General features: G+C 43.8%; 1 protein-coding gene across 3 annotated transcripts in view; it reads right to left on the bottom strand.

Annotated features, from left to right (window-relative positions):
• Nucleotides 1–12,206, bottom strand: part of LOC115502601 (zinc finger protein 77-like) — a 135,819-nt gene that overhangs the window by 35,348 nt on the left and 88,265 nt on the right. Inside the window, exons 2-4 of one of the 3 annotated variants that reach the window (XM_030298131.1) lie at nucleotides 9,179–9,305; nucleotides 6,132–6,189; nucleotides 2,988–5,693 (exon numbers count right to left, since the gene is read on the bottom strand). The exons of the other annotated variants lie outside the window; for them this stretch is intronic. Of the exons in view, the coding sequence (XP_030153991.1) occupies nucleotides 3,827–5,693; nucleotides 6,132–6,189; nucleotides 9,179–9,305 (2,052 nt within the window). The 3' untranslated portion in view covers nucleotides 2,988–3,826. Of the gene's footprint in view, nucleotides 1–2,987; nucleotides 5,694–6,131; nucleotides 6,190–9,178; nucleotides 9,306–12,206 lie in introns of those variants that run through there. 3 annotated transcript variants of the gene reach the window in all.

Here is a 12,206-nt window from a genome sequence, read left to right on the forward strand (position 1 = left end):
ACACTGGGTGGCTGAGAGGACAGACATTTGTGGTGTCACAACTGAGGTGGCTGGAAGTTTGAGATCAAGTTGTCTGCAAGACTGGTTCCTTCTGGAGGCTCTGAGGGACAATCTGACCCACTTCTGGTGGTTGCCAACAACCCTGTGCATTCCTTGGCCGGTAGACACATCATGCCAATCCCTGCTTCTCTCTCACATGGTCAAGCTCTGTCTTCAGTGCAGGCCTCTGTGTCCAAATTTCCAGGTTTTATAAGGACATCCATCACTGGGGGGAAGACCTACCCTAATCCAGTGTGGCCTCATCTTCCTTACATGTGCAAACAGCTTATTTCTAGATAAGGCTGTATTCTGAGGTTCCACGTGGATATGAAATGTGGGGGGTACAATACTGAACCGAGTATGTGTATGTTTGTACTGCATATACCTTGTCATGAATTTAGGTATTGACTTCCAGTGTTACCTGAAATCATTATTTTACTGTTTTGTTTTCCTAGATCTTTTGACCATGTATACAGCTATCTCTCTAAAATATACCCGTTTCAGACTATATGTATTTGTAAGAAATACATAATCTCCATATACCTTTTCCTTTTGTCCCTTCACTGTACTCCATTTTTCCATGCGACTGTGAAAGGTCAATAAAATTACGTAGATAATCATGGTTCTGCTGAATTATTTCATTGTGGATAAGGCTAACAGCCACTTTTCCCAGAATCCCCATATTCGTGGTTCTAGGTGACAACTCACCAATGGCCTGAGTATTGAAAGTAGAGGTGAAGATGCCCTAGTCTAGTGTTGGGGTCACCATACAGATGGACAAATGCATAGGGGCTTATTTGCCAACAGCCTACAGCCAAAATTTCTTACTAGCAGCCTGTTAATCAAGCATGTACCAAACCAAACACTAACCTTTTCCCCTCCTATTTTCTTAGCAGTCTTGCCTTCCACTCATGTCTCTATGACCCCCCCCCCCCAAATATGGATCAGATGCCATGGTCAGAAAGCCACAGCTTTGAGTTTTCCACCCAGCCCCACTGTGTCCCCCGAGCCACTGATTTAAACTGTCATGCTTCTTGAATTTCTCTGGTGCTTTGACTCCCCTTTTCTTAATGACAGTCTTGAGTATGTGTAATGTATCATTTGTATAGCAAATGATTTGTGTAACATATCATTTGTAGAGCAAGCACCCATTCTCTCAGTGATTGTGGAAGACCAAACATCTTGATTCCAGGACAACAGATATAATGGCACAGCTAAAAACCACATGGGACTCTGACCCTCTACTGCCCTGTTGAGTGTCTACGCTGTTGTATCCTTCCGTGTGGGAAATGAGCACCTTCCTCATATCTCAGGTGGGATGTGAAGGATTTCTCTTACTTGAAGCCAAGAATTCAGTAAGTGTTCACTTTTTATATTGTGATTAAAAACGGTGTGCATTTGTTTAGTCAAACACAAGTTTGTATGCATGTTGCCCAGAAGAAAACTCGTTAATCAATTTTAAACCACCTGTATACTAATGAATGTAATTCTCTTTACTTTTCATTGGCTGAGAGATTTTATCAAAATATGCGTTTCCACTTATGGGGTGTTAAATCTGTCTGGCTAGTTCCCATGAGACAATTCTTAGTTGAAAGTCTCATGCATTCTTGGTCATAATACCAGGTACATTATGATTGTATGGTTGTTTCCCTTCAGGTCAATTTTTAAAATCCTTGCATATGCAAGGCTGTCATTAACATGACTATAGTACATTAATAACTCTAAGATAATGACTTTATTAAAGACCTCCAAAGAACACCAGGACCATACCTATAGCCAGAGAGGATCATATTACCTTGGGCATACTTTTGCAAATCCTTTTTTTTTTTTCCAATTAAGATTCCATTTTATTATTTTCTTTTTTTTTTCATTTTTTCACGTTTTATTTTTGAGAGACAGAGACAGAGTGCTAGTGGGACAGAAACAAAGAGAGAGGGAGACACAGAACCCAAAGCAGGCTCCAGGCTCTGAGCTGTCAGCACAGAGCACAATGCGGGGCTCAAACTCACGAGCTGTGAGATCATGACCTAAGCTGAAATCAGACGCTTAAAACGACTGAGCCACCCAGTTGCCCATTAAGATTCCATTTTATTATTTGCTTACGTCACCTCTACACACAATGTGGGGCACAAACCCACAATCCAAGACCAAGAATACCGTGCTCTATTGACCTAGTCAATCACATACCCTGCAAATCCTTTTAAAGGCACCGAAGCAGCAATACTTTTCCCTTCGACGTCCAGCCCAACAGGATGTTATGCACCATTGCATGACCAAATACCATAGCCAAGGGTACCACCAAAAACATTTCGTCCCATAGCTGGAATGTCTTTGGGGCACCTCAGAACTGCAGAATGTTATGGAAACAATGAAGTGTTTTTATCTCTAATAAGGATAAAAATGAAGAGGCTCCTATGTCCAGAATTTATCAGATGGCATACTTTGGCTGGCTGATATTAAGGGTACTGGTCATTCCACACTTTACCTCCTCGGGGCCAGAGGAAAGCACCCCAGTGGTATTTCCACCACAATCACTGCTCGTGGAAAAAAAAAAAAAAAAAAGGATGTTTTTCTAAGTCATAATTTAGAAGAAAATCAACCAAAGAAATCCCTTTTCAAAGGGATGTTCTTCTAAGTCATAATTTAGAAGAAAATCAACCAAAGACACTAATAATGACTCCCAGAAACACAAAACCAGTATCAACTTTAAAAATTGAAGAAGAATGGGCACCCGGTCGACTCAGTCAGTTAAGCATATGACTTCAGCTCAGGTCACAATCTCACAGTTCATGGGTTCGGGCCCCACACTGGGCTCTGCATTTACAGCTCAGAACCTGGCGCCTGCTTGTATATCTCCCTCTCTCTGCCCCTCCCCCATGTGTGTACTCTCTTGCTCTCAAAAATAAACATTTCTTAAATTTTTCAAAAAACTGAATAAAAAGACAGAATTGATATGAAAATATATCACCCAATAATAAGGACAGAAAAGTAGAGTAGACACAAAATGAGAATATTCCAGTTTCACAACAGAGGACAGAAAAGAACTTTCAAAAATACAAGTCTCATATCATGATAATGTAACAAGAACATTTTGGAATGTATAACTCAATAAATTTTCTTTGTAAAAGTATATAAAGTTATATGTACACACCAGCAACATACACATTTTTATCACCTATGGGTCCAAAAGACATTGTAATGGGAAAGAGACATGTGGTACATAACCGTGTGATTACTTCAAGTCTGAGGTAACAACATCTAGGTCACACAGATGTAGAGGACAAAGAAGGCCACTTAAAACCATCAGTGTTAACATCAGTGACACGAACTAGGAATTCATACACTTGGGATCCCAATCAAGGAAGAGGCACATGGAAACTCAAAACCATATTCACAACAATGAAAAGATTTCTCTCACACCTGAATTTTCATGAACAAAATACATGAAGTTCTATACCTGAAGTTTTCCCAAAATTGTGTCCATTCAGGATCATCTCCATTGTACTGGCTCACATTTTCAGTAAGAATTTAAGGGAGAATAAATGCTATGCCACAGTGTGTCTGTGCTCACAGATTCCTAGGATACCTGAAGGCTTTTCCATGGTGCTTAAGTTCACATGGGTCCTCGAAGGGAAGAGGGACGACTGAAGGCTTTCCCACACAGCAGTCATTTATAAGGTTCTGCCCAGGACTTTGGGACACTGGAAGGTCTTAGCAGAGTCCTTGCATACAGAGGCTTACTGTCCACTGTGCAGCCTCACATGTTCTTGAAGGAAGCGGTGATCTGTCAAGGTCTCTCCCCAGGGTGTTTCTTCATATGCGCTCGAAGAGACGAGGAGAACTTGTACACCTTCCCACACTTCTTACATTCATAGGATTTAATGGTGCTGTGTGTTTTCAAATGACTTTGAAAAATTTGCAGCTGATTGAAAGCTTTCCCACACTCGATACACTCAAAAGGTCTCTCCCCAGCGTGTGTCCTCATATGGGCTCGCAGGCTAGCAGGAGAGGTAAAGGCATTCCCACACCGCTGACATTCGTAAGATCTCCCTCCAGAGTGTGTCCTCATATGTACTCCCAGGTTTGAAGGAGATGGGAAGGCTTTCCCACAGTGCTGACATTTAAAGGGTTTTTCCTCAGTGTGGGTCCGCACATGTATCCTTAGGTCTCTGTGATACCTGAAGGTTTTGCCACACTCCTCGCATTCATAGGGTTTCACTACATTGTGTGTGGTCATGTGACGTTCAAAAGGTCGATGCTTCCTGAAAGTTTCCCCACACTCCTTACATTCCAAGTGTCCATCCCCTGAGTGTCTTCTCATAATATGTAGTACGAGGGTGTAGTGACGAAGGAAGGCTTTCCCACAGTGCTGACATTTATTGGGTCTCTCCCCAGTGTGTCTCCTCATATGTTCTCGCAGGCACGACTTATACCTGAAGGCTTTCCCACACTCCTGACATTCATAGGGTTTCTCCCCTGTGTGTGTTGTCACATGTTCTTGTAGGCATGACTTATACCTGAAGGCTTTCCCACACTCCGGACATTCATAGGGTCTCTCCTTGGTGTGTGTTGTCACATGTCCTCGCAGATTCCACTGATATCTGAAGGCTTTCCCACACTGCTTACATTCATACGGTCTTTCCCCAGTGTGTGTCCTCATATGTATTCTCAGGTGTGTTTGATCCCCAAAGCCCCTGTCACATTCCTTACATTCATAGGGTTTCACTATACTGTGAATAACCATGTGACGTTTAATATGATGATACTTCCGGAAGGATTTCCCACATCCCTTACATTCATAGGGTCTTTCCCCAGTGTGTGTCCTCATATGAACTCGCAGGTCTGAGTGATGCCTAAAGGCTCTGCCACACTCCAGACATTCATAGGGTTTCACTACATTGTGTGTGGTCATGTGACATTCAAAATGTAGACGTTTCTTGAAAGTTTTGCCACACTCCTTACATTCAAAGGGTGCATACCCTGTGTGCTTTCTCTCAGGTATTCGAAAGGAATGCTGACCAGGGAAGGCTTTCCCACCCGGCTGATATTTATAGGGTTTCTCCCGAGCGTGGGTCCTTACATGGTTTTGCAGGCTTGACTTATACCCGAAGGCTCTCCCACACTCCTGACATTCATAGGGTCTCACCCCAGTGTGAATTCTCACATGACGTGTAAGGTAGCAGTGATACACAAAGGTTTTCCCACACGTGTCACACACATGGACTCTCTGTCCACAGTGACCTTGCACATGACGTTTAAAGGAAGCTGTGCAAGTGAAAGTTTTTCCACATTTCTTGCACTCTATAGACTTTTTACTACGGAGACTCTTCGCATATGTCTCTGATGCTCTCCCGGTGACCTGACCTTCACAGGATTTCTCTACAAGGTCTGCGTCCACATGAGTGTTGAGGCTCGTAACAGAGCTGCAAGCCTGCCCACACTCCTCACCAGGACTAGGTTCGAGTCGTGGGTGAGGTCTTTGCGGCTTCTCTAGGAAGGAACCATCTGCAAAGGCTTCTCTACACTTAGTGCATTCACAGGATTTGCCTCCAGTAGGACACCCCTCATGCACAGTAAGACTTGTAATTGGGTTCAGGGTTTCTCCACATTGATCTCCTTCAATACGTTCACAGACACTCTCCACCAAAGGACTTCTGTTCAAAATAGGAAGGTACATGGTTAGGAAATGATGATTAGAAACTATCTCTTTATTAATTAATGATCTATTGATGTTTGTTAATCATTATTGCACTATATAGTGGCCACTGTCAATGAATAGTGATGTTTGTGGCACTGTCTGCATGGTTACAAAATGGTAAAAGCCTAAAACCCATCATGCTTTTGCCATAATCTCTGGCTGACAACTCAAACAGAGTCATAACATTTTGGGATTCGTACATACAGTTTTCTCTGACCATTTTTTCCAACGCAATGTTTTTTCACATGATCAATACCTAGAATAAATTTATAAAAATTTCTTGTGAAAATTTTGACTACACGATTGTTGCACTAGGTTTACAGCTGTTCTCTAATTTCAGGTCAGTCTCACAATCGCCAACATCCTCCCTTACTCCCTTATAAGTGTCACTCACCTCAAAAGCCCTTCTTGCATTCGGGTCACATCTCCATTGCTGTGAAATTTCTGCTTCTCTACAAACACAGAACAGGAATCATTTTTTGTAAACATTAGTATTTTCTCTTCACTCAGAGGCTTATTCTGCAAAGAATTCTGCTAAGTCTTTGATCCACTCATTTTACCTTGACTGGGAGAAAACTATAAGAATTGGGAGCCTAGGGGGCACCTGGGTGGCTCAGTCGGTTGGGCATCTGACCAGCTCAGGTCATGGTCTCACAGTCTATGAGTTTGAGCCCATGTCGGGCTCTGTGCTGACAGCTCGGAGCCTGGAGCCTGCTTCAGATTCTGTGTCTCCCTCTCTCTCTGCCTCTCCCCTGCTCATGCTCTGTCTCTCTCTGTCTCAAAAATAAATAAAAACATTAAAAAAATTAAAAAAAAAAAAAAAGAATTGGGAGCCTAGTTGAATTTCGTGGAAATGACCTGATGCATAAGGTTAAAAAACAGACCATATGTCTGCTTCTATTCATACTAATCCCGAAATGTAAATGAACTTCATCACAAAGAACGGTCATGGGACTAAAAACTTCTGAGGACCTTTGGGACATGGGACTTTGGCAATAATAGAGAAAGTGTCTGAACTGGCAGCCCATTCATTCAGAAATACTTCAAACAAGATGCAGACTAATGTGGCAATAAGACTTATTAGAAGAGGCAGTTAGGAAGGAACTGGGCAAGATACACACATCCACACCCTACCTCTACAGGAAGACAGAAAGACTGGCCATGTGGGCTACGGTGGATGCAAAGTCCAACAGGGAGGAAAGGTGAATGGCAGACATCACCCTACTCAAACAAAGACTGAGTCACGTTTCTAATGGATGTGTCCAAACGCCAATCCCTTCTCCAGAACCTGGTCCACCTGACGGTTGGCCTGTTCTGAAGGCACATAGGCCCTCAGTGGAGCCTGTCTGCACTGCCCCAGCTGCCGCTAGGAGATTAGATGGTTCGTGTGTGGCTGCTGCCCTGACCCTGAAAAGAGCTCAGCAGAAGGGAGGATCTGAAGGGCAACAAGCAATCTGGAAGATGGGCCTAACTTTCGTCTTCACAGTCATGATGACTGATAATTGTGGGACTTTTTATTATTCATTCATTCATTCATTCATTCACTCACTCATTTTTTGGTAGAAGCATACTGACCTATATATTCGTGTCAGGTGTGCAACATGGGGATTCAACGATTCCATACATTACAAAATGCTCACCATAAGAAGTGTAATTGCTGTCACTATACAAAACTACAAAATTATTGACCATATTCCCTGTGCTCTACTTTTCCTTCCCATGACTTATTCAATTAAGTGCAAATCTGTACTTCTCAATCCCCTCCGTGATTTCACCTGTCTCTCAATCCCATTCCAATCTCACAAACACCAATTTGTTGTCTACGGTTTTAAGTCTGTTCCTATTTTCTGTTGTCTGTTCATTTTGTCATTTAGATTCCACATATTCCACATGTAAGTAACGTGTTTTGTTGGTCTCTCTGTCGGACTTATTTACTTGGTATAATACTCTCTAGGTCCATCCATGTTGTCACAAACGTCACGATTTCATCCCTTTTGTATTACTGAGGGATAGTCCCTTGTATATAGATACAACATCTTCATTATCCATTCATCTGTTGAAGGACACCTGCATTGCTTCCCTATGTTGAGTACAGCGAGTAACAGTCCGGTGAACCAGGGGGTGCACATGTCTTATCGTGCTGGCTTTTTTTCTTTGGTGAACTACCCAGAAGCGGAATTATGGACTACATGGTACTGTTGTGTTTCATTTTATTGTGGAAATTCCAAACTGTTTGCCAAGCTGGTTGCACCCATTTAAACCCCACAGACGAGGAGTTTCCTTTTCTCCACATCCTCACCAACACTCGTATTTCCTGTCTTTTTGACACTAGCCATTCTGGCTGCTGTGAGGGGGCAGCTCATTGTGGTTTCGATGTGCACTTCCCTGAGGATTAGTGATACTGAGCAGCTTTTCATGTGCCAAGAGGCCATCTCTATTATTTTCTGTGGGAAAATGTCTGTTATGTTCCCCTTTCAATTTTTTATTTTTCCTTTTGTTTCCCTTACCTGAAGGGATGAGTCCACAAAAATACTGCTAAGGCTGATGTCCATGAGTTTAGCACCTCTGTTTTGTCTTAAGCTGTGTATGGGTTCAAGTCCTACACAGAGGTGTTTAATCCATATTGAGTTTCCTTTCAGGTAAGGGGTATGAAGCTGGCCCAGTTTCACCTCCTTACAAGTAGCTGCCTCATTTTCCCAACACCACTTATTGAAGAGACAGTCTTTTCCCCATTGTATATTCTCTGCTCCTTCTTTAGAGACTCTTTAACCATATAAACATGGGTTCATTTCTGGACTCTCTATTCTGTTGCCTTGATGTTGGTGTCTGGATTTGTGCCAGTACTATACTGTTTTGTTGAGTATAGTTTGAAATCTGGGACTGTTTTATTCTGCTTTGGTATGCCTTCTCAAAACTGCTTTGGTTATTTGGAATCTTTTCTGTTCCACACAGAATTTAGAATTTCTTGCTATAGTTCTTTGAAAAATACTATCAATATATTGATAGGGATTGCACTGAATATATAGAGTACTTTTCATAGTATAGGCATTTGCAAAACAATTGGTCCATACTATCCATGACAAAGGTGTAGCATTCCCTTTATTGTGTCATCTTCAATGTCTTTCATTAAATGTTTTATACCTGCCAGAGTACAAATCTTTCAACTTCCTTGGTTACTTTTAAGACAGTATCCTGTAGTTTTTGAAGTACCTGAATATGGGTTTGTTTTCTTAATTTCTCTGCTCTTCTGGTAGTATAGAAATGGAACAGATTTTGGAATATTAATTTGTGTTCTGCAACGTTACTAAATCCATGTATTAGTTCTAGTAGTATTTGGTAAAGTCCTAAGGATATTCTATGTACAGTCTCATGTGATTTGCAAATATTGAGCTTTTCTTCCTCCTCCTGAAAAGACCAGTGAAGGTATGGAGCCATCCTTACCCACGGAGGACAGGTTCCTGCAGGTCTCCAGCATCACATCTCTGTAAAGCTTCCTCTGACCACGATCCAGCAAAGCCCACTCTTCTGGGGTGAACTTCACAGCCACATCCTCAAAGACCACAGAGGCCTGAAACATACCACACACTCTATTGCTGCAAACCTCCATCATCACCCATGTGTGTGGGAGGATGAAGGGTGACAGGCGGGGAGCTGCACTCCATTCCTAGGACCCCTGAGTCACAACAGAGGGTGAGGACAACAGCTGACATGGACTTACACACACCCAATTTACTGGGTGTGTTATTTATACTGAGACACATCTGAGCAGACCGGTACTGTACAGATTGAAAAGCGAGATATTCACTCGGACAGCACACAAATCGGAGGACACACGTTTGGCTTGCTCAAAGACGATTATGCCTCGTCAGCTCCAAGAACTGGAACCAGAATGTCAGGATGCTGTGGACACTCAGATTCCAGGGCTGCTTGATGGGAGCAGCTCTCGCCCTGGAAGGAACAAGGGCAAGAAGCCTGCTGGAGTCCCCTCTCTTCCGACAGGCAGACACGACCCTTTCCCCGGATTAGGTGGGCTCTGGGCACGGACACAGGCCAGGGTCCGGGCGCCTGGCACACCTAATGTGTAAGACGAGTCTGGGGCCTTAAGAAACGTGGAAGTCAGCAGGGCCACTCCAACATTTAACCCAGGGCCCAGAATTCAAGGAAAAGGGCACCAGAAGGAAGAGTCCCTGAGGGATTGATGGGGACACAGCCACCGCTCACGTTAACACTGGGGGAAGAATCACAGTGTATGGACCGTTTTTAGGCCACAGGCCTGAGCGATGGAAAGATACACAGCAAAGGGCACAGTGAGCACACAGCTGAATGCACACGGGCTCCTGAGTGACCTGCCTCGAAATGGCCACAGGCCCTAACTAACCCCTGCATACTTACAACCGGGCACAGGTCCCACACAGGGAGCATTCCAAAGGTTCCCATGCTCCCTCGTGACCCCATAACTGTAGCCCCCAGCACCACCTCCCGGCAGATGGTCTCTCCTTTGCCATCCTGCCCGCTGCTCCCTTGCAGGGTATTCAGCAAACTCCCATCTCCTCTGTTCTGCCTTGGGGGAATTCTCTCACCCCCTGGGCTGCGGACCTCCCTCGATCGGGTCGCCCCACATTTGATGGCCTTCACAGGGACCCTCTGCTATACTGGGCCTCTCCTGGGATTTTCTAGGAATTTTCTGGGAGTTTCCCTTGGTGGACTGACTCTAGAGTTCTCTGGGCAGCTGACAACCTCCACCTGAGGTTCCTCCTTGGTGAGGATCCCAAGTCCCAGGGGGCATCTATGGGGCACCCCTTGCCCAACAGGATGAGGGATTTCCCCTCTTGCCCTTCAGGGGGGATCCTTGACTCCTTCTCCTTTCTTTTTTCCCTTTGGCAGGTGTAACCACAGTCCTCACCAGGCAGCCAAAGTTCTCTATCCAAGGGGGTCCCTGGTATGGTCTATGGGTCTGAGGGTGAACAAGGTCAGACCATTCGGGCCTGTATGGGTGAATTACCCCTTTCCTCTCCTCTCCACTCTGTTCCCAAGGTCTATTCCCAACGAGTGGCAAATATGGCAATGGCAGCTCGGCCATGGTGAATCCACACATGTGAAGGACTCAGCTGGGACCCTTTCCTGATGCTGGCTGAGTCTCGGCAGCCTTGCTTCTGTCAGATTCCCCCCTTAACTCCTTAGTTCCCATGTATGCAGCTGCCATCTTGATCTACAAGCAAACACATTCCTACACATCTGAGTGCTGACTCCCTCCCTCCTTTTGCATAAGTTCAATGAGAATGTATTCTCCTTGTAACAGGACACCATTGGACACATTGGTTATTTCACCAAAGATTTGATAGGAATGTCGGATTTGAGACAGACCTGCAAAGACCCAGAAATAACCAGACAGCTTGAAGGAATTAAGGTGGACTTTGTGGAGCCAATCAACCCCTCTGGAAATACTGGCCTGATGCCTTGCTGACAGAGTTCCCAGCAGCCTTACCAGGTGAGTAAAGTCAACTCCTGGCAGGTGCCAGAAACCTCAGGATGGTTTGGGGACCTTGAGAAAAAGAAATCACATAAATCTACAGGTCTTGCGGACAAGTCTGGTGACAAATATTTGGCTTGTCTTCTGGCCTCAAGGGGCTACAAAAGTTCAATCCAGAGATTCCTGATAACAATTTTGAGCAAAGCAAGCTTCTTGAAAAACCTATTTGGCCAATCACTGTTCTTCCTGAGCTTTTGTAAGTAACTAGGCAATGACTGTTAAAACTGAACTTGTTTCACAAACCATCAGTCTTGATTTGGCTATCTTTGGAAACAGGAGTGAATTCAGAGAGAAAATAATTATGTTTCAAAACCACCTCTTTGGAGATATTGGAATTTGATAGTATTTCTTATAAACCAGATTAGATCCTGAATTCTTCTGGTTCCTCAAATACCTGGCCATAGATCTCCAAACTAAGGTTTTGAATCTTCCTTTGTCATGACCTAAAGTCATTAAAAATTAAAACTGTTTTTCTTAAAATTCTGAATACCAATGCTAGACAACTTGAGGTGAAATTTAGAGAAATTTCCACAACAGGTCATGATAGAGAATCTCCATGCTTGTTACTCTGTCGGGAAAATAATAAGACCCCAGGGACACAGGATTATTTGAACAGCTGGAAAATGGGAAGGACTCCCCAAATGCATGACTCAACTATCACCTTGACCAATTCTGCATGAATGTGTAAGGAAAATCACTCCTTAAAACCCAGAGTATACCCCACTCCATGGGATTAACTATGGGCTTGTGGAAATAATAGATGGGATCACATTCCTGATCTTGGACTGGATGACACATGTGGGGATGCCCTTATCTCCCACAACAAGTATCTCCCATTTGCTATCGATTCCCATAATATATTGTTAAGGGGAGACATCATGCGCCCCTGGTTTCAGCAAGTGGATGTCTACCAGGCAGGTGCCCAAGGCCAGTGGCCAA

The sequence above is a fragment of the Lynx canadensis genome, chromosome A2, assembly GCF_007474595.2.
Source record: "Lynx canadensis isolate LIC74 chromosome A2, mLynCan4.pri.v2, whole genome shotgun sequence".
NCBI classification, from domain to species: domain Eukaryota; kingdom Metazoa; phylum Chordata; class Mammalia; order Carnivora; family Felidae; genus Lynx; species Lynx canadensis.